A 20386-nucleotide genomic window follows, 5' to 3' on the forward strand; every position below is an offset into this window, starting at 1 on the left:
TCTATATCATTCATTAATGAAAAATATAAAGTATTTTCCTAAAATAAATAAAGACGATGAAAAGACTTTAAGAGTGTTTGTTGTAGGTTTGATGAGGGTATAGATACTCGTTTCTTTTCAGCGTATGTTACCTTTTTGCTTTGTGGCAGAAAAATAAGCAAAGTATATTAGATAATAACTACTTATAAAAATGGATTTGGTTTCATTTATATGAGTTTGTTGGGCTCTTTTGTTATTTGAGTGACTTAACCATCTTTGCTATTCAATACTATTTATTTTATATTACCTGCGGTTTCAAAAGAATATTCGCCTATTATTGGTTAATTTTATTTATTTATACCTTGCCTTGTAATACAAAGAGTAGTATATCAGCATTAATACTTTTAATATGTTTACTTCATTACAAGTAATTGCTTAGTTGAATGAATCTATTCTAATCTAATCAGTTAGGAAGACAAGTTTTCAATTAAATTAGGGCTAGTGTAATTTATTAACATTTAACAAATTATTTTTGTTATATTGACAGGTGTGTCCAATGTGAACCAACATTCATTAATACCAGCAGGTCCTGTGTGTGTTCAGAACCTAACATTTTAGTAAGTCTAATCAAATTGATAATGTATATACTTTTAAATTAAATTACTTATATTCTTCCATAAACGTTTTTTTTCTTATTTATTAATGAAGACAGGGGGATTATGTTTCAGCAGCACAGGGAATTTCCCTCCACGTATGATTTCAGCTGCACGTTATGGAGATCTTGTGAGTATGCTTCAGTTTTTTTTTGTTCTATTGTTAAGGATATTTCTGCATTTCTTCCTTTGGTAATTAATTTGGGGCTAAAATGAGAAACATTTATGTGTAAATCACTTTAAAACAGAAATTATCAGTCAATAAGAAACATTAGACCACAACTCAGCATTATAATTTATAAGTACAGTTGCTGTCTTCTCTACCTTAGCTCATTTCTTTTTCAGTGGATCTCAGAACGTTTAAGCTGGAAAGGTCTTTTATAGATCCTATAAAGAATGCAGTATAATATAGTTAAGAGTACCAGAGACTCTATAGATTTGAACCCTGGATTTACCAGTCATTAGTTTTATACCTTTGGACTTTCTAAACGTCAGTTTTATTGTCTGTAGGTTGGGTATAATAATACCTACCTCACAGAGCCTGTACATGGTAGTCACTGGAGATTTGAGGGTTATTTGTATCCAGCCAAGTTCCTTGTTTATAGATGATGTGATGGCATATAGTTAGAGCTTTTGCAACAGAATCTGGAGATGACAAGATCTGGGATGTAAAATGGGAAGTGGATGAATTGGAACTGAGGAGGTCATCAGTCCGAGAGAATAGGAGTTAGATGACTAACTAGGAGTCAGTTAATGAGTAGAGCTTGTGTGGATAGGCTAGGATCTGGTTGCTACAATCATCACTGAATAAATGGGAGTGACTAGGGGGGCTGTAAGGATAGCTGTGATGAGGGTGGAATCTGGAATCCTCAGGAATAAAGCAAAAATTCCTCTCCTCCAGTATAGTCTTGTGAGATTACAGGCAAGTACCAAATATTTGCAGAAAAACAAACACTAAAATAGACATATACATAGGGAGCTTAAGATCATCCAAAAATTGGCTCGTTTGTAATCAGGTTCATGTTTTCTCGGGCATTCTTCTCCAGTCTCGGATTATAGTGACATATACCATTATCAATTTGCAGGCCTTTAATTTTCATTTTTTCCTTTTCAAAATAAGTAAAAATAATTTTGCCAAAAATTCCAACAATGTCTCTTTTTCATATTTGGTCTCAGATTACCAGTCATTTAGAGGTCATGTCCCCTTCAGTCTCCTCCAGTCTGGAACAGGTCCTCAGTCTTTCCCTGCCTTTCATGAACTCGACAGTTTTGTCATTTTACTTTTTTTTTTTTTTTTTTTGGCCATGCCACACAGCTTGTGGGATCTTGTTCCCTGACCAGGGATTGAACCCTGGGCCACAGTAGTGAAAACCCAGAATCCTAACCTCTGGGCCACCAGGGAAGTCCCCTAGCTCGACAGTTTTGAAGACTACAGGCCTTACAATACAGAGGGTGACCCTCAACCTGGGTCCATCCAGTCTTTTTTCATAATTAGGGCATGCCTGGCAGGAAACCACAAAAAAGATGTTGTGCTCTTCTCAATCCATTGCGTCACATCAGGAGACACATGATGTCCATCTGTCCCACCACTGGTGATATCAACCTAATGGTCACCTCCTGCTGTAAACTCACCACATCTGCTATTAAGTTACCAGTTTCCCTTTGTATTTGGTAGGTTTTTTTGTTTTTGTTTTTGTTTTTCGGTATGTGGGCCTCTCACTGTTGTGGGCTCTTCAGTAGACATAGCTAGAAAATATATACACACATTATGTATATACATACACACATCTATAACTATTTCTGTATTTATCCTATAGTTTTATATAATTTTATAAGAGAGACATCCAATCCTCTTCAAGTAATATACCAATCAATAAAAACTTTCCAAATATATGAATCAGTGTCTTCCCATTCCCTTTTTCCAAAAACAGCTTACATCTTGGTTTGTTTTCCCAACTTTAATTTTGAAAAATTTTTAAGTTGCAGAAAAGTTGAAAAAAATAATAACTGTGCATATATCTTTTAGTAGTTTAACCAATTATTAATGTTTTGCCACATTTGCTTTCTCTCTCTCTGTGTATGTGAATGTATGCATATGCACACATACAAATCCATATTTTTTTCTGAGCCACTTGAAAATAAGTTGTAGCTATATAACATTTCACTCCTAAATACTTTATTATGTAACTCCTAAGAACAAGGGCATTTTTCTGGTATCACACCTAATAAGATTAAAATTAATATAATAGAATTACCTGATATACTGTTCATATCCAAATTTCCCCACTTGTTTCAATAAAGTCTTTTATTCCTCCCCACTTTTTTTGGCAAGGGGGACCCAGGATCAGTGAAAAACCCTGCATTGACTTAATCTTTTTAGTCTCCTTTAATTTAGAACAGAGAGACCCTTGTTCTGTTTTGCTTTTTGGGTTTTTTGTTTTTGTTTTGGCTTTTTTTTTTTTTGCTTTTATGGCATTGACTCTTGGAGAGTCAAGGCCAGCTTTCTTGTAGAGCATTCCACACTCTGGATTTTTCTCATGATTAGACTCAGTGAAATGTGTTTTTGCAAAAATATGATATAGGTGTTGTGTATAGCCCATTGCATCAACAAGGAGCACATAATGTCAGGATGTCCAGTTAGTGGTGGTGCTAAATTGGCTGCCTGGTCATGGTGCTGTCTGCCACCTCTCTCCATTGGAAAGGTACTGTGAGTAATAAGTTAGTCTGAGATTTTACTTTCAGACTATGTACATATCTGTTTTAGCAGCTATTGATGAACCTTACCTGAATCAATTATTAAATTTGTTATTTCAAAATGATTTCACAATTCTGTTGTTCCCTTTATATTTTTAGTTAGCAGTCTTCTATAAAGAGTGCTTTCTTTTCTCTCTGTGCTTTTTTTTTTTTTTTTTGCTTTACTGCAAACTCCAGGTATCATGAGTGTGTTATAATCTGTCACTGTTATTCTTCTTTTCAAAGCTCAAATTGTCTCAAATTTGGACTTCCCTTTGGTATAGCCCCTGTGTTATTTTGACATGTCTCTTTCAGTCTTTAGACACTACCTTGGTTTCTCTATACTGTGTTCCAGGCTCAACCAATGTAATTATAATTTTAAATAGTCACGTAATACTCTAGTTTATGCATTGAAATTCATGTAATTGTATGTCTATTGACTATTTAGGTTTTCTGTTATTAATAATATTGCTGTCAACCATTTTATGCACAAAGATGTGTTTTTCCTTTTGGAGAGATTGTTGCTTTAAAACAAATTTCCTAAGTGTTTCTAAAAATTCCGTGGATATTGTTTTACAAAGGATCATACAACTTTATCACTGGCATTGTCTGTGGCTTCATTTTATATGCATTTGCCAGTACTGTTGTTATTGCTTTCCATTTTTACTCAGTTTTTTTGTGTGTGTTAGTCAACCTTCTATGCATAGGTTTTTTTCTTACAAAATGAGAATTTTTGCTTATTGAAGAGATGAAAATAATGAATAATGAAGTGACTCATCATTTTATTTTAGATTTCTTTGACAGTTGTGGTGTCACGATTCATATAATTTGGTTTTATCTCCGTTGTCCATGTTCAGAGAATTTATTCTGAATGGTGCTTCTCGGTGTCTCATTTTTTAGCAAGATATGCAGATGAGCTTTACGATAGTGGTGCTTAACTAGAGGCTTGTATCTGCAGCTTTCAGAGCACATGTATGCCTTGGTCTCATCCTAGACATTCTGTTTCATTTGGTTTAGAATAAAGCCAAGTATTTTCTGTTGTTAGGAAATTCCACAGTTGATTCTGATACCCATCATTGTTTGAGAATCACCACTTTGGAGATTTTACATATTAGTTACTCTGTATATCCCCAGTCTCCAGTTGCTTAGAAATCATTCACAAATATTTCTTTTTTATTACTTGCCAATTTAATACAGTGTAATAATCCTAAATCAGCAAATATTAACCAATACTAAGTCAGAATCTAGTTTTTCTTTTTTTGCACTTTGATTTTTGTTTTTTGTTTTAGTGAAATGGGCATAATGTTTTTTTGGTTTGTTTTTTTTTTATTATAGACATACTTTGTTTCCTTATATCCTTTGCCTAAGTAATGTGATTTTGTAATTCAGTCCTATTTGTAATTACTGACATTGCTTAGAATTAATTCTTATATTCCCATTAGAATCTATTTTTCTGATAATATTGAGAAAGTAATGTTAGTTATTTCTGACTCAGCAATATGCATATTAATGTCTTCTAAACAGTGTAGGGTTAAGGAATTTCTATTTGAACTTAAAACTAAAATTCATCTTTGTGTTTACAGGGCATGTCTTTCACTTCAGAATGGTTTGCAGAGTATTTGCAATCATCAGCAGCTGCTTGTTGGGTATGTTAGAATTTCTAGAAAATAATTTTATTTCATTTCAAAGAATTGTGATACCATTTTTTCCCCAGTTAATAAAACTTTTCTCTCTAAGTAGATATATCTCCTTGGTCATTTTCTATAAGAAAAATAAACCCTTTCTAAGTGGACTGAAAGAGAACACTAAAGAAAATGTTATTCATTTCACATTTCATTATTCGTAAATTGAATGTGTCCAAACTTATTCAGCAGAAATTGAATGTTAGGGGAAACTGATTCATACTATCATTTAGTAAATGTTTATTGATGACCTACTGTATGCCACGCCCTGTTCTCAAATCTTTTAAGTTATCTATTTCAGGAAAAGGCAGAGAAAAATCCCTCGTGGAATTATATTGTAAGTAAATGTTAGGTGGTGCTAAGTGCTATGAAGACAAGTAAATCAGGATAAAGAGCATAGAGAGTGGAAGGTGGTGCTGTTTTAGGGAGGGTGGTCAGGACAGGCATCTCTGGGAGCGTGATATTTGAGTAAAGATCTGAAGGAAGTAGAAGAGAGCCTTGTAAATATCTAGGGGAAGAGTATTCTAAGCAGAGACTACAGCAAGTGCAGAAGTCCCAAAGCAGGAGTTCTCTGGTGTTCATGCTAAAGAAACAGGAAGGAGACCTGAGAGGCTAGAGCAGAGTGAGCAGGGAAAGTGGAGAGATGAGTTCACAGATGAAGGGAGTGACTATGGTGAGGACTTGGAGTTTACTGGAAGGGATGTAGAGGATTATGTGCAAAGGAAGACAATGGTTGACCTCAGGTTTTGAAAAGATCACTCTAATATGGAGAGCAGATTTTGTTGGGGCAAAGACAGAAGCGAGGGGACCATTTAGGAGAGTATTAGAGTAATCCAAGTGAGAGAAAGTGGACTCGTGGACCAGGGTGGTGCCATGGAAGTATGAGAAATGTTTAGCTTCTGGATATACTTTGAAGATTGAGCCAGTAGGATTTAATGAGGAGCTGGATACGAGAAGGGAGAGAAAGAATATTACTGCAGTGATTTTTATTTGAATAACTAAAAATGGAGTGGTCTTTTCCTGAAAGGGAAAACTGAAAAAGAAGTTTGAGAGCAAACTCAACAAATGATCTTATTTTGCTGTTCATAAACAAATTACTTAAAATGGATTAGATTTATATGCATAAGCTCTAATATAGGAACAAATTATTATTCTTTCAAAAATAATTATTCTGCATAATAGTTTTTTTAACTGTCATGCTGTTAGTTCTTCTTTTAATTGCTTGTCTTTATATTTCCACCTAAAATTTACAGTTAAAATGTACAAATTATTTATCTGCCATATAGAAAGTTCTTTTCTACTTAAATTAGAGGAAAGGTATTAAAAGCAAAAGAATATCCAAAAAAAGAATTTGCAGAATAGGTAAAGTTAAAACCGAGCATAATTTTTATGTCAACTTTTGCTTAGGATGTTAAAGTCCATACATTTCTTTGTCATTGCTCTCTTGTAGGTGTATGCCAATCTAACATCCTGCCAAGCTCTTGGAAATATGTGTGTGATGAATATGAATTCTTATGACTCTACCACTTTTGATGCATGTCGACTGTTTCAGTTTATCTTTGAAAATACTGCTGGACTGGGCACTGTTCATTCTGTTTCATTTTGGTAAGGCTATTCTAATTGACGAACCATCATTTTGATGAAATTCAGTGCAATTACTGTCACAAATACATATTAAGAATTGTTCCCCATTATTAAAACAGTTGTGATTGTTTATAGGAGACAGAATCTTCCATGGCTGTTCTATGGAGACCAGCTAGGATTAGCACCTCAAGTACTCAGTACTACACCTCTTCCTACAAATTTCAGTTTTAAAGGGGAAAACCAGGTACAAGTCACTATATTATTGAAGGATAACTACATTTTGATTTACAATTTTAAAAGGTAACAAGAATATTACTAGTCATAATTCTTGATAGGCTTTTAAAAATTTAATTACTAAACTAAATCTAAATATTAGCTGCTGAGGAACTAAAAATATAAAGTTTAGCTGCCTTACTTGAGTATATGATACCTCTGGATTATGTCATTATGGCAGCAAGTAGTACTTGTGGGGTTGGGAAGGACAGGTTTCATCACCATATGCAAAGCCGTCTCTGTCCTGTATCTCCACATGTTTAAAAAGGGCTTCCAAAGATTGACTGGGATTCTTATGCCTTTCCTTAGCACTTCACAGCTCCAAATTCTTACCTCAACTTTTTGACTTTCTAGAATGAAAGAACAGATTTTTCCCTCCCCTACTCACCCCCCATATACACACACATTTAACAGGTTTCAAAAGAAGTTATCTGTCACCAGCACTGCCTCTCAATTCTGAAATAATAGTTTTTGTGCGAAAACCCAGTCCATTTATTTTGGTGTGTTTAATCATAGAGATACTTAGATTAATGTTGCTTCAAAGTAAAGATAGTTGAATTCAATATTTGATCTCTGGAAAAAGAAAAGATCAATCAACAATGAAAAAAATTTTATAGACTATTTTACTGAATATATACTCTGGAAGTCTAAACTCTGGTTTTTGTATAGACTGTTATATGTAATATATATATTTATAGAGTTTCAGAGTATGTGACATTATTTTATTCTTGTTTTTCTTTAATCAGAATACAAAACTGAAGTTTGTTGCTGCTGCTTATGATGTAAGAGGAAATTTTCTCAAGTGGCAAACTTTAGAAGGAGGTGTTTTACAGGTGAGTATGATTCTAGCTAGAGAATTCCTAACGTGTCTTATTTTTGACTAAGGCAAAGATGAGAAAAAAACTAGATTATTGCTTGGATAGAGCATCAGTTGCTTTGTAGAGTTGATTTTTTTCATGTGTTTTAAATTGGAATTTCTTAAAACTACTTTAAGTTCTGACTTATAACAAAGATGCTCCCTTAACTTTTCATTCCCTTGATACATTGAATGAGTACTATATAAAGTATATGTACATGTTGAGTGTTGAGAACCCTTGACTATAAGCAAAGAAAACATTTGTGAGAGATATTTATCAGTTGTATTCTTTTGCTGTAGCTTTGTCCAGACACAGAGACAAGATTAAATGCTGCTTATTCCTTTGGAACAACCTATCAGCAGAATGTAAGTTGAAACTATTTTAGGCAGTCTGTATTTTAGCTTCATTTTTTCACATCAGCAATAATTGGAATATCTTTGAATTTTTGAAATTGGAAATTTTTTGTAGTAATGAATAATTTCACCGATTGATATAGTTTTTATTAATCTAATGAGCATGAAAAGAGTACGTTGTCATAGAGTCTTAAACATCATAATCAGTTGTTTATTTACTTCTAGGCATATAGGTCATAAAAATAATCTCTACTTTTGAGCATTTTAGAATAAAGCAAAAGTATTACTTCATTTTTAATGAACAATAAAGTGTTATCACTCCCTCCTCCCTCTACCCTCCAGAAACAAATAAAAATGCTTTCCTTTTCTCTCCTTCCATGCTTTCCTCCCTCCCTCCCTCCCTGACCTTCCTTCCTTTGGTAATGCATTTTAAAACTACAGTATGGTACAAAGGAATATTATGAGCCATTAAACGTTTGAAAGAAATTCACTAGTCTACAAAAATACTTCTTGATAAAATGCATATACATACACCATAGAACAAAACTGTGCTTCCAGTTTTGTTAAAACCACAATGAAAAATACTATCAGGGAAAACAGATTAGAAGAAGATAAACATTTTTAACAGTGGTTATCTCTAAATGGTGGGATTACAGGTGATTTTCTCTCTTTTTTATATTTTCCAAATTTTCTATCATGAACATGAATTTACTTTTATTATCAGAAACAACTTCTATGTTATTTTTTTTAAATGCTATTGTGTGTCTACCTTGGGCCAGGAGAATCAACACTTGTTAAATGCCCGCTGCTCTATGCTCAGCATTTTATCATTTTTATCTCATCTGATCCATGAAGTATCTATGTGAAATACATATTATTTGTGTTTTATAAATGAGGAAATGGTGCTCAGTAAGATTAGGTAATTTACTCAAGGTGTTGCATCAAGTAAATGTTCTGTTAGGCTTGAAAATCATGATTTTTCCATTGAACCTGGTTGCCTCTCAAGGAGTTCATAGCCTAGTAGAGAAAACAGCTATATAGACAGACAAAGAATTGCAAAGAATGTGATGTGTTGTTCTATAGATATGAACAAGGTACCATGTTGGTCCAAAGGAGGGTTCATTAGCAGTTCCTAGGGAAATATGGAAAGGCTTTACAGAGTGAGTGATACTTGAGCTTGTAGAATGAATATGAGTTTGCCAGGAGAGCACAGTGGGGAAGGGAATGTCAAGCAGAAACACCATTTGCAATGTCAGAGAGATGTAGAATAGCATAGCATATTTAGAGACTGTAAGTAGATTAGTGTGACTGGACCATAGACAGAGAGGGAGCAGTGGGAGATAAACCTGGCTCTGTTAAGGGGAGCCAAATCATAAACAGCAGTGTACATCAGGAAAAAGAATTGGAACCTCATCCCATAGGATAGGGGTTTTTAAACCTTTTCATTGACTGTTGAGAATGAATGGGTTGTAGGACAAGATCCAGGTGGTTCTTTACTGTTAGTTATTTTGGCCCTTATAAAAGAATCATACATAGTATTCATGTTTTGAAAGACACATGGAAATGTGTATAAACAAGATAACTGAAAGATACTTCATTTTACAATTAAAAAAACTTTTAAAGATAATAAATATGCTTTCTAATTTTCAATTTGGATACTTTCATTTTTCATTTTCTTTTCCAGTGTGAGATTCCTATCTCTAAGATCTTAACTGACTTCCCCATGCCTACATTTTATGATGTGTACCTTGAATATACTGATGAAAATCAACACCAGTATATTTGGGCTGTGCCTGTGTTAAACTTAAATCTTCAGCACAATAAAATATTTGTGAACCAAGGTAAGGCATCCATACATACCACTCTTTCTCTGAGCTGAAATCAATAAACCAGTCAACCAACATGATAATTTAATAAATCACAGATTATAAGAATGGTCATAGATTCTCTCTGAGTATAAGCTTCTATATAGCATGCCTAAAAGTAAAACAGTAAGGTTGCTGGTATATTTAGAAAATTTTACTAACTATATCAGGCTTATTATTAAGAAATTATGTTATTGCTAAAAGTGTATCCTGAGAAAAATTAGTAGAACTGTAAAATCAGGGCTAATTTTAATAGATTAGTAGAACTGAAAAAGTTGTCCTTGAGAGCCATCTTGAAGAATTGAAGATATTTTTTAAATGCCATCTCTTTTTTTATTATTATTATAAAAGACAGTAGCTCTGGCAAGTGGCTTCTGACTCGGCGCATTTTCTTAGTGGATGCACTAAGTGGAAGAGAAAATGACTTAGGAAGTCAGCCAAGATTAATTCGAGTTGCTACCCAAATATCACTGAGGTAAACAAACGTCTAATGCACTAAATGAGGCTTGGAGTATATGGAAAAATGTGGTAGTGAAAGTATTGACCTGTAATTATCAGGTGAAAACAATAAGAACACCTGAACTGGAATAATACATACTGTGTTTTTAGATGTCCCGATAGATTGGGATGCACTAATAGAGGGGAGAATTACGTCAGAAGAGATTAAGGACTTTTGCCAAAATTCATATTGTAGGCGCACTCTAGACCTGCTGAATTAGAATGGGTTGAGAGAGGGAAAGTGAAGATCAGTGGGCTGAAGCAGACATGTTAGAGCCTGCCAGGTGATTGCAATAGGCAGGCCTCCTGCGGCTCCATCTCCCTTAACAGCTACTGTTCTAGGTTGGCCCTCATTAATTATCAACACCTCTCTCTTCCTAGGATACTTTAAAAAAAAAATAAATTTATTTATTTATTTTTGGCTGTGTTGGGTCTTCCTTGCTGTGCACGGGCTTTCTCTAGTTGCAGCGAGTGGGGGCTACTCTTCGTTGTGGTGCGTGGGCTTCTCATGGCGGTGGCTTCTGTTGTTGTGGAGCACGGGCTCTAGGTGTGAGGGCTTCAGTAGCTGTGGCACATGGGCTCAGTAGTTGTGGCTCGCAGGCTCTAGAGCACAGGCTCAGTAGTTGTGGCACACGAGCTTAGTTGTTCCGCGGCATGTGGGATCTTCCCGGACCAGGGATCGAACCCGTGTCCCCTGCATTGGCAGGCGGATTCTTAACCACCGTTCCACCAGGGAAGTCCCTTCCTAGGGTACTTTAATGATGACCCTGCCTTAGGGTCGTGCCTTGCAGCCCTCATGTGTCTTCTCCAGTGTGAGATTCCTATCTTTAAGACCTTAACCAGCCTTCCCACTCCAATATTTTATGATGTGCACCTTGAATACACTGATGAAAATCAACACCATCTTCTTTCTGGCACTTCAACATACATTATTTTTTTCACTTTGATTTTTATGATAGTCTTATGAGGTAGGCAGTACAGAAGTTTTGTCATATACCTTGCTGAAATCCAACTGTGCTGTTTTCAGCAGTCCCTCAATCTAATGTAGTATCCCTAGTGAAAACGAAATTGAAACCAGTCACGCCTGATTTACTCTTGGAGAAACTGTGCTGGCCACTGGTGCTTGGCATTTTCCTTTCTGAGTTTACAAACTGTACATTACTAATGCATTGAATTCAGCAAAATGTACCCCATTATGTGCCCTAAACAGTATTAGATATGACACAGTATTTTGTTAAGAATTCGTCTTCTTTGAAAATTAGGATATTATCTGCCTTCCTCTAGGCTTCATGTAACACTTCTCTTTTGAGCAGTCCTCAAAAGTGGTGCACAGTACTTCACTGATTTCATTTGTAAACTTCATAGGACCTAGATCAGCAAGAGTTTCTAATTTGTCTCAGAGGTTATATTTCAATATAAAGTTTTGACCACTTCAAATAGCCTATGTTGTTACCATTAGTTTATGTTTGACCTCTAGTTTTTAGTAACTGGTAGTTCTGAGATCACCAAGACTATCCATATCCAATTCAGAAGAAACAATAAGTTAAATTTATGTTTAAGGACCTAGATGTATTTATAACTAAAAATGAATTTTCTTTTAAACAGTATCCACCTTGTACCCAACACAAAAAATGGAAATATCTACCCTCCCTTAATTACCATTGCCTACAGTGACATTGATATCAAAGATCCCAACAGCCAGTCTGTGAAGGTGAGTTCCTTCCTAATCATTGCCTCTCTATGTGTTAGTATAATGCTGATAGAGTTTGTGTTATGGTCAAAAGACAATTAGTCCTTTTTAAAGTTTTAAATAAACATAGCACTTTATATAGTCAAGACTTAATTTTTTTTTTTAATGTTGAACCTTCTTTTAATTTATTTATTTTTATTTTTGGCTGTGTTGGGTCTTCGTTTCTGTGCAAGGGCTTTCTCCAGTTGTGGCAAGCGGGGGCCACTCTTCATCGCAGTGCGCAGGCCTCTCACCGCCACGGCCCCTCCTGCTGTGGAGCACAAGCTCCAGACATGCAGGCTCAGTAGCCGTGGCCCACGGGCCCAGTCGCTCCGCGGCATGCGGGATCCCCCCAGGCCAGGGCTCGAACCCGTGTCCCCTGCACCAGCAGGCAGACTCTCAACCACTGTGCCACCAGGGAAGCCCAAGACTTAATTATTTTTTACTAATAGTGGTAAGAGGTGAGTTCTTATGGATCCTGGGTATAAAAAAGCAAGAATTATGTTTGTCAGTAGACAGCATCACCAGCAGCTGGGCCTCCCTGTTCAGTATCCTGGGGTATGCTGAGCCATGCAGCATCTGCTCCCATCCTCTTTGGCCACCTTGCTTCTGTTAAGAGTTTGCCTCCTTGACTAACTAAACCAGGAACTCAAACCTTAAGTGGGCATGTGTGTTCCTCTTCTCACCAGTCTCGCCCACTTGATAGAGACACAGTTCAACAGGCAGAAAGAGAATCAGATTATCAGCTTTATAACTAGTAGCGCTAAAGTGAGCTAGAGAATGCAGTTTGGACCTGCAGCCAATTAGTCTTCTGCTATTTCCCAACTCAGTTAAGTTTAACCACAGAACTAAAATCCTCCCCTGCCTGGCAGGGCCTATATATGGAAGCGATACCATGTACACACTGAAAGCAGGCTACACCAAAGAGAATGAGCCTGGGAAAGGCCGAGCCGCACAACACAGTTCCTCCTCTCTACCTCGCCAGGCAGATGAAGCGTCCCTGCTTTGATGAGGGGTAAATGAGAGAGGATAGAGATCAAAAGCAGGCTGATCCTTCTGTTCTTCTTCCTCATTCCCTGTCCTCTCCAGAAACATGAGAGTTGGAAGGTGGGCATTCCTTACCTCCAAGACTCACTAATAGCTTTTAATTTCTATTATTTTACTTTTCTGAATTTCAATATTCTAGTTCTTTTGGCTTTTGGCCTCTCTGTTGCGCTTGTACGTGTGCTCAGCTGCTATTGGATTCAGGCTTTCATTAAGTGAAAAGTAGGCACATAAATAACTTTTCTCTGAAAGATTTCACATCCTCATTTGTATTACCTGATTTCATGTTAAAATTAGCTTCAATTGCCTATATTTGTATACAGTATAGTGACAGGAGAAGAAAATCCAGAAACATGCTTAGTAACAACAAAAGACTGCCTGGTTTACGTCTTCCTGGAATGGTCATTCTTGGGTAGTCAAGAATATATTTATCTTAATATAAAACACTTCTGGGTGTTTTCTTTAAGTATTTTTCTTGTCCAAAATATTCTAAACTAAGTCTTGACAAATTGGAAAAAAAAGAAAAAAAGTTGAGAGAATCATAAAACCATATTGAGGAAGTCCACCTCTAATTCATTCTAATTGTAGAATGTACAGTTCTTTCATCATTTCTTAATTTCTCATGACAGTTATTGTAAAAGTTCTATGTTCATTTTAAGTATCCAGCTACATCTCTGCTCTCTCATCAAAGGCAAATAACCTATCTTCGTATTTTACTGAGCAGATCAAAACCATCCAATACGAATTCCTTCAGATTTCCTCTTTAATACTTAAGTATCTCTGTTTCATTATCTTTCCTGACTCCTGTTCTTGTTCCTATTTCTAAGAAAAAAGGACCCTTCCCCCTTAAGCGAATTTTCAACCTGTACTTGTTTAGGGTACTTCCTCCAGCATCCTGTTCCACCCACAACCCTTTATTCAGCCAGCTTCTCTCCTGGTCCCTTTCCTTTGCTTATAATACCCTTCAGGTTGCCCCATCTTAAAAACAAACTAACACAACCAAACAGTAAAATCATCCATCAACTCTGCCAACTGTTCAGCTTGCTATCGTGTGTCTTTCCTTGATTTCCCAGCCATTTACTCTTTCATCATTTGCAGTTTTGCTCTTGCCGTTTGCTTCTTTGAAAACCTGTTTCATGAAGTCAGCAATGAATTCCACATACACTGGCTTTATTTCTTTAACTTGACACTTACACAGTTGACCCTTGAACAACATGGGTGTGAACTGCATGGGTCTACTTATACATGGGTTTTTTTTTTTTTCTTCACTCAATATGTACCACAGCACTACACGAAGTTGGTTGAATCCATGGATGCAGAGGGCCAACTCTAAAGTTCTATCTGGATTTTTGACTGCACGGGGGTTGGCGTCCCTAACCCCTGCATTGTTCAAGGGCCAGTTGTACAACATTTGACACTACTGGTGACCTCCTCCTTCTTGAAACTCCCTGTTCATGACCTTTGTAAGACTTGGGTATCTTCCCTCTCCTACTTCTCACACTCCTGTTTCTCTTAACCCTTTACTGGTTCTTCTTTCTACTGTCTCAATATAATGGTATCCCTAAGATTCTTGTTCAGCCCTTTGATTAATCTGCCATCTTAGGCTGTGATTGTTTAGCCAGTTGCTGAATTCTTGATATATAAGATCAGTCACACTCCTCAGTTACAGAAACCTATCAGAAAATGAAATATGGTTAATTTGGCTTGACTGCTATTAATGAACCTAACCTAGCTCCTAATGAAGCCCTCTTTCTTTAACATGTGTTCAAAGGGGATGTTTAAAGTAGCATGAATAATTCCCAAAAGTGTATTCATTTATGTATTGATACAAATAAGGGTCAACTCTAGTAACATTGATAGTTCAAAAGTATGGCATTTATGGTAAAATTCAGCTACAAATGTATTTTTATAGTAAAAGTAGGTTTGTGTTATATAACTTAAGTATGGCTAATTTGCTTTCTTTTAAATATCAGGTTTCTTTCTCGGTCACATATGAAATGGATCAAGGAGAAGCACATGTCCAGACAGATGTGAGTTTATTTTAACCTGTTAAAAATACTTACAGTATATTTTTTAATTAAAAAAAAAAGTTCTTACATGAACAGGAAAGTTGTCAAAATAAAGAGATTTGCAATATATCCCTCACCTAGCCTCCCCTAATGTTAACATCTTACATGATGGTAGTACAGTGATCTTAATCAGAGAATTAATATTGATGTAGTCCTGTTAACTAATTTAAATACTCTGGATTTTACAGATTTTTTTCACTATCCTTCTTCTGTTTCAGGACCCAGTCCAGGGTCACTTTTTTTTTTTTTTTTTTTTTTAATTTTTTGCGGTACGCAGGACTCTCACTGTTGTGGCCTCTCCCGTTGCAGAGCACAGGCTCTGGATGCGCAGGCTCAGCGGCCATGGCTCACGGGCCCAGCCGCTCCGCGGCATGTGGGATCTTCCCGGACCGGGGCACGAACCCGTGTCCCCTGCATCGGCAGGTGGACACGCAAGCACTGCGCCACCAGGGAAGCCCCAGGGTCACATCTTACTTCTAGCCATCATGTGTATCTTTAGATCTGTGACAGGTGCTCTGTCGTTCTTTGTCTTTCATGACTGACACTGGTATTTTGGACCTCAATTGGGTTTATCTGATATTTTCCCATGATTAAATGTAGTTTTAGCACAAATGCTACAGAAATGATGTTGTACCCTTCTCAGCACATCATATCAGAAGATACTTGATGTCAGTGTATCTTATTAACAGTGATGTCACCTTCGATCATATGGCTAAGATGGTGTCCACAGAGTTCTCCACTGTATTTTTCCACTTATAGTTAATAAGTATCTTATATCTTGTGAGGAGATACTTGAGATTATGCAAATATCCTGCTCCTCATTATTCTTTTGCCCTCTAATTTTAGCACCCATTGTTAATTCTTGCCAGTAAAAACTGTTACTGTGACATTTGTCTGATGGTGATTGTGTATTTCCATCATTTCTTCTATATTTGTGATTTCAAGTTCTACTATAAGGGAGGAACTGTCCCTTTGTCCACATTGATGTATTTATTCAATTATTTATTTAAATCAGTATGGACTCATGGATATTTGTTTATTCTAGCAATAATAATTCATTAGTATCTATTTTCTTGCTCAAATTGTCCCAGATTTGACCATTGGGAGTTCCTTAAATTTGCCTCCTATGTCCTTTTAGCCACCTTCCACCACCATTTTTTGAGTACTTCCTTACTTTCTATTTACAATATCTTTGAACATGGATGAAATTACATTATGAAATTACATAACTTCTAAAAATTTTTTTTCCTTTAGATTGCTTTGGGTGTGTTGGGTGGACTAGCTGTTTTATTGTCTCTTTTGAAGACAGCAGGTTGGAAGAGACGCATTGGGAGTCCCATGATCGATTTACAGGTATGATCACAGGAATTTTTTAAGTATATTTTTATCTTTTGGCTATTTTATGTCCTTCTAATAGACACAGCTAGAGAATGAGTAAAAAGTTGCCTTGAGTTTCTCTGGTGTATATGACTATGAGAGGTGTATGCTCATTTCCCTCCCACGTTGCCGTGGGCCAGTCTGCACCCAACAGCAGAGCTGTTCTTATTTCCTCACGTCCTCACCAATACTTGCTGTTTTTCAAGTCTTTCCATTTTTTGGCAATTTGGTGAGGTAAGTAGTATGTTATTCTTGATTTAATTTTCATTTCTCTGATTACTCTTCATATGCTTTATTAATCATTTGGGTTTCCCCTTCTGTGAACTTCCTGTTTATATGCCTTGCCCATTTTTCTAATTAAGTTTTCAGTTTTTCTTGTTTATTTAAACAAGTTTTTATATTTTATTTATTTAGAGTTTTATGTATTTCCTAAATATAAATCCACTTTTGGTTTGTGATGTTGAAATTTATTCTCCAAGAGTGATTCATGTGTTATTTTATCTATGTGTTACTTTGTTTAACAGAAACTCTTGATTTTAATATTGTCACATGTGAATAGGTTTTCATATGATGGCATGTGCTTTTAGGATCTTGTTTAGGAAAGCCTCCCCTATCTCAAGATCAAAAAGGTATTCGCCCATATTTTATTCTATTAACTTTATAGTTTCTCTTCTCAATTAATCTTTTTTATGTTTGTTTTTATTTTTATCTATCATTTTTTGAATATTTACTATGTGCCAGGCACTTTTCTAAGTATTACATGTATAGTTCATTTAGTCCTCACAATAGCTCTATGAAGTTAGGTATTATTATCATTCCCACTTTATACATGCTGAAATTGTGGCAGAAGTTAAGTAAGTTTCCATTTAATTTTTATAGCAACAAAGTAATAGCTGGTATTTCCATTTAGCTGATTAAGAACATGAGAAAGGCACGTAGTAAACTTGTTTGTGCTGGGATGTCTTCCTGACTCCAGAGCCAATGTGCCAAGGAATCGGAGGAGGGGGGCTTGATTTACTGTCTGAGATAGTCAAGAAAGGCTTCCAAGAGAAGTGAATTTTAAGCTGGGTTATCTGCGCATTCCACAAATAGTCACTGACAGCCTACTGTCTGAGTGCCAGGTGCTCTACTAGGCACTGGGGGAGGGTTGTGATAATGAGCAAAGAGGACATTGTCTCTGCCCTCAGAGTTCACGAGTTTGCCAGAGAGAAGAAGGGAAGAATATTTGTAGAATCAATGCCCATTTCATTCCCCAAAACATTTGAGATGAAAGTGTGGAGTAGTTAATTATTGAGTAAGTGGTTGGAACTGGCAGATGAGGCTAAAAATTTAATTTTTGTCTAGGTTGTGGAGGACCTTGTGAGTCAGAAATTTATATTTTAATAAGGAGTCACTGTACATTTTTAAGAAGGAGAGTAACACAATCCAATTTACATTTTAGACAGCCAACTCTGATGGTAGTGTAGAGGATACATTGGAGAGAAGGATTCCAGACTCGAAGAAAATTAGGAAGCGGTTCTAAATTTCTTAGATGGTGAAAGATGAGAAGGGTTGAATAAAACAGAGGCTATTGGGAATGGATCAAAAGGTTAGGACCCAAAAGATGTCTAGGAAGTGGCTGCAGTTGGTCTTTCTAACTGATCCACGTATACATGAAACAAGGCTTCAAGCTTGAGAAACTGGGTAAATAACATGTTATTAAAAGTAATAGTATGAATAGGTTGTGTCTATAATGGCTGTAATTCTCTTTTTAAATTGCAGACAGTTATGAAATTCTTGGTTTACTATGCTGGTGATCTGGCCAATGTTTTCTTTATCATCACTGTGGGAACAGGTCTTTACTGGCTTATTTTCTTCAAAGTAAGTGATTTTCTGAATTTAACCTAAGTGCCAGTACCTGAATAACTTGTAAGCTTTCTTTATAAAGGAACTGTCTTCAGTGGAGGATATTTCTGATCAAGAGTATTGGGGCAAGTGCTAAACTCACCATTCCCTGAGTGTGCTGTGTTTATCGAGTGCATCACCACCTTCCTCTTTTACGCTTTCTTTGGGTTATAACTTGTGTTTAGTAAAAACTTTGTATGGTCATATTTAGCAGTGTAATTTTTATCATAGGCACAGAAGTCTGTCTCTGTTTTGCTACCAATGCCGGCTCAGGAAGAAGGTTTTGTTACTTATGTGGGATGTGCTTTTGCTCTGAAGGTAAGTTTCAAAGCACGGGTTACTGAATTTAAAAGACCTGCTAATAAGCATTATAAGTCTTTAAAATTAAACTGCTTTCAAAATCTTTGGTGTAAAACTTAGTTTAATTTTGGAAGAAAGCATGAATTAATTCTGTTTTACTAGGAAGTCTACTTTTATTTATAATAGATATCTTATTCTGAAGATCTGCCTTAAATATTTTTTAATTATTTAGTTTAACCTGTTAATTGAGAGTAAAAGGTACCATGCTGGATAAAGTGCTGAGCTCTTAGCATTTGTTCTCTGCCTCCATATTGCTTTCCTCCTCCTCCCATGGCAACCCCCCTCCCTACTTCATTGTTCTGTCGATGGATGTGAAGCTCTTTACATGCTTCTGTGGTAGATCTCATCCAACTGTGTTGTGATTATTAAGTGTCTGATGTTCCCACTGATCTGTGAGCTCCAGTAAGAGAGGAATCATCCCATACTTAGATTTTTTTCCCTTGTTTGATCAATAATGTACCTGCTAGGAAGAAGCCTTAGTTTAAACATATTCTGTAAATGAAAATACCAGAAATAGGGGAAAAAAACAACAGTGAGAACATGCTAAAACTTTAATTAGAACAAGCAAATTATAGTTGGAAATACCTTTACTTATAAAGAAGTTAGATGATCTAGAAAACAAAGTATGCTTTTGGAAACCTTGGGAAAGAGAAACAATTAATGCAAGGTCCCTGTATGAGGAGGAGGTAGTGTGTCTCCTTTCATATCCCTATTTCAAAGAAAGACAGAAAAAGGGAAGTCGAATTAATATGTATATAAAAATTCTGTGAATTTGGTGATTCCATTATTTCGTGAGCTTCTCTTGATCCCCTAATGGTATTACGACTTTGTAACTTGTGAAAATTATATATTCATGTGATTACAGTATGTTTGTTTCTTTTTTTTTTTTGAAGTATAAGTTGGTTTCAACATTGTGCCAGTCTCTGCTGTGCAGCAAAGTGACTCAGTTATACACATAGAGACAGTCTTTTTTTATATTCTTTTCCATTATGGTTTATCACAGGATATTGAGTATAGTTCCCTGTGCTATACATTAGGATCTTGTTTATCCACTCTGTATATAATAGTTTGCATCTACTAACCCCAGACTGCCAGTCCATCCCTCTCTGCCCTCCTCCCCTTGGCAACCACAAGTCTGTTCTCTATGTCTGTGAGTCTGTTTCTGTTTTCGTAGATAAGTTCATTTGTGTCATATTTTAGATTCCACATGTAAGTGATATCGTATGGTATTTGTCTTTCTCTTTCTGATTTACTTCACTTAGTATGATAATCTCTAGTTGCATCCATGTTGCTGCAAATGGCATTATTTCGTTCTTGTTTATGGCTGAGTAGTATTCCATTGTATATATGTACCACATCTTCTTTATCCATTCATCTGTCGATGGACATTCTTAAAGAATCACTGTTGGTTTCATAAGCAGGCTTAATGCAGATACTTTAAGGTGC

At 36.0% G+C, this 20386-nt stretch overlaps 1 protein-coding gene across 3 annotated transcripts in view; it reads left to right on the forward strand.

Annotated features, from left to right (window-relative positions):
- TMEM67 (transmembrane protein 67) overlaps positions 1-20386 on the forward strand; it is a 43899-nt gene that overhangs the window by 5728 nt on the left and 17785 nt on the right. For all 3 annotated transcript variants that reach the window (XR_014017741.1, XM_081258296.1, XM_081258297.1), the window contains 14 exons: positions 527-596; positions 688-762; positions 4949-5011; positions 6498-6652; positions 6767-6875; positions 7651-7737; positions 8061-8126; positions 9799-9955; positions 10331-10454; positions 12083-12188; positions 15224-15280; positions 16574-16672; positions 18458-18556; positions 18812-18898. Coding sequence is in view for 2 of the 3 variants with exons in the window: in XM_081258296.1 (XP_081114422.1) it covers positions 527-596; positions 688-762; positions 4949-5011; positions 6498-6652; positions 6767-6875; positions 7651-7737; positions 8061-8126; positions 9799-9955; positions 10331-10454; positions 12083-12188; positions 15224-15280; positions 16574-16672; positions 18458-18556; positions 18812-18898 (1354 nt within the window). In the remaining variant the exon portion in view is untranslated. The remainder of the gene's footprint in view (positions 1-526; positions 597-687; positions 763-4948; positions 5012-6497; positions 6653-6766; positions 6876-7650; positions 7738-8060; positions 8127-9798; positions 9956-10330; positions 10455-12082; positions 12189-15223; positions 15281-16573; positions 16673-18457; positions 18557-18811; positions 18899-20386) is intronic.

The sequence above is a fragment of the Mesoplodon bidens genome (genome assembly GCF_964165515.1).
Source record: "Mesoplodon bidens genome assembly, chromosome: 16".
In the NCBI taxonomy this organism is placed as follows: Eukaryota; Metazoa; Chordata; class Mammalia; order Artiodactyla; family Ziphiidae; genus Mesoplodon; species Mesoplodon bidens.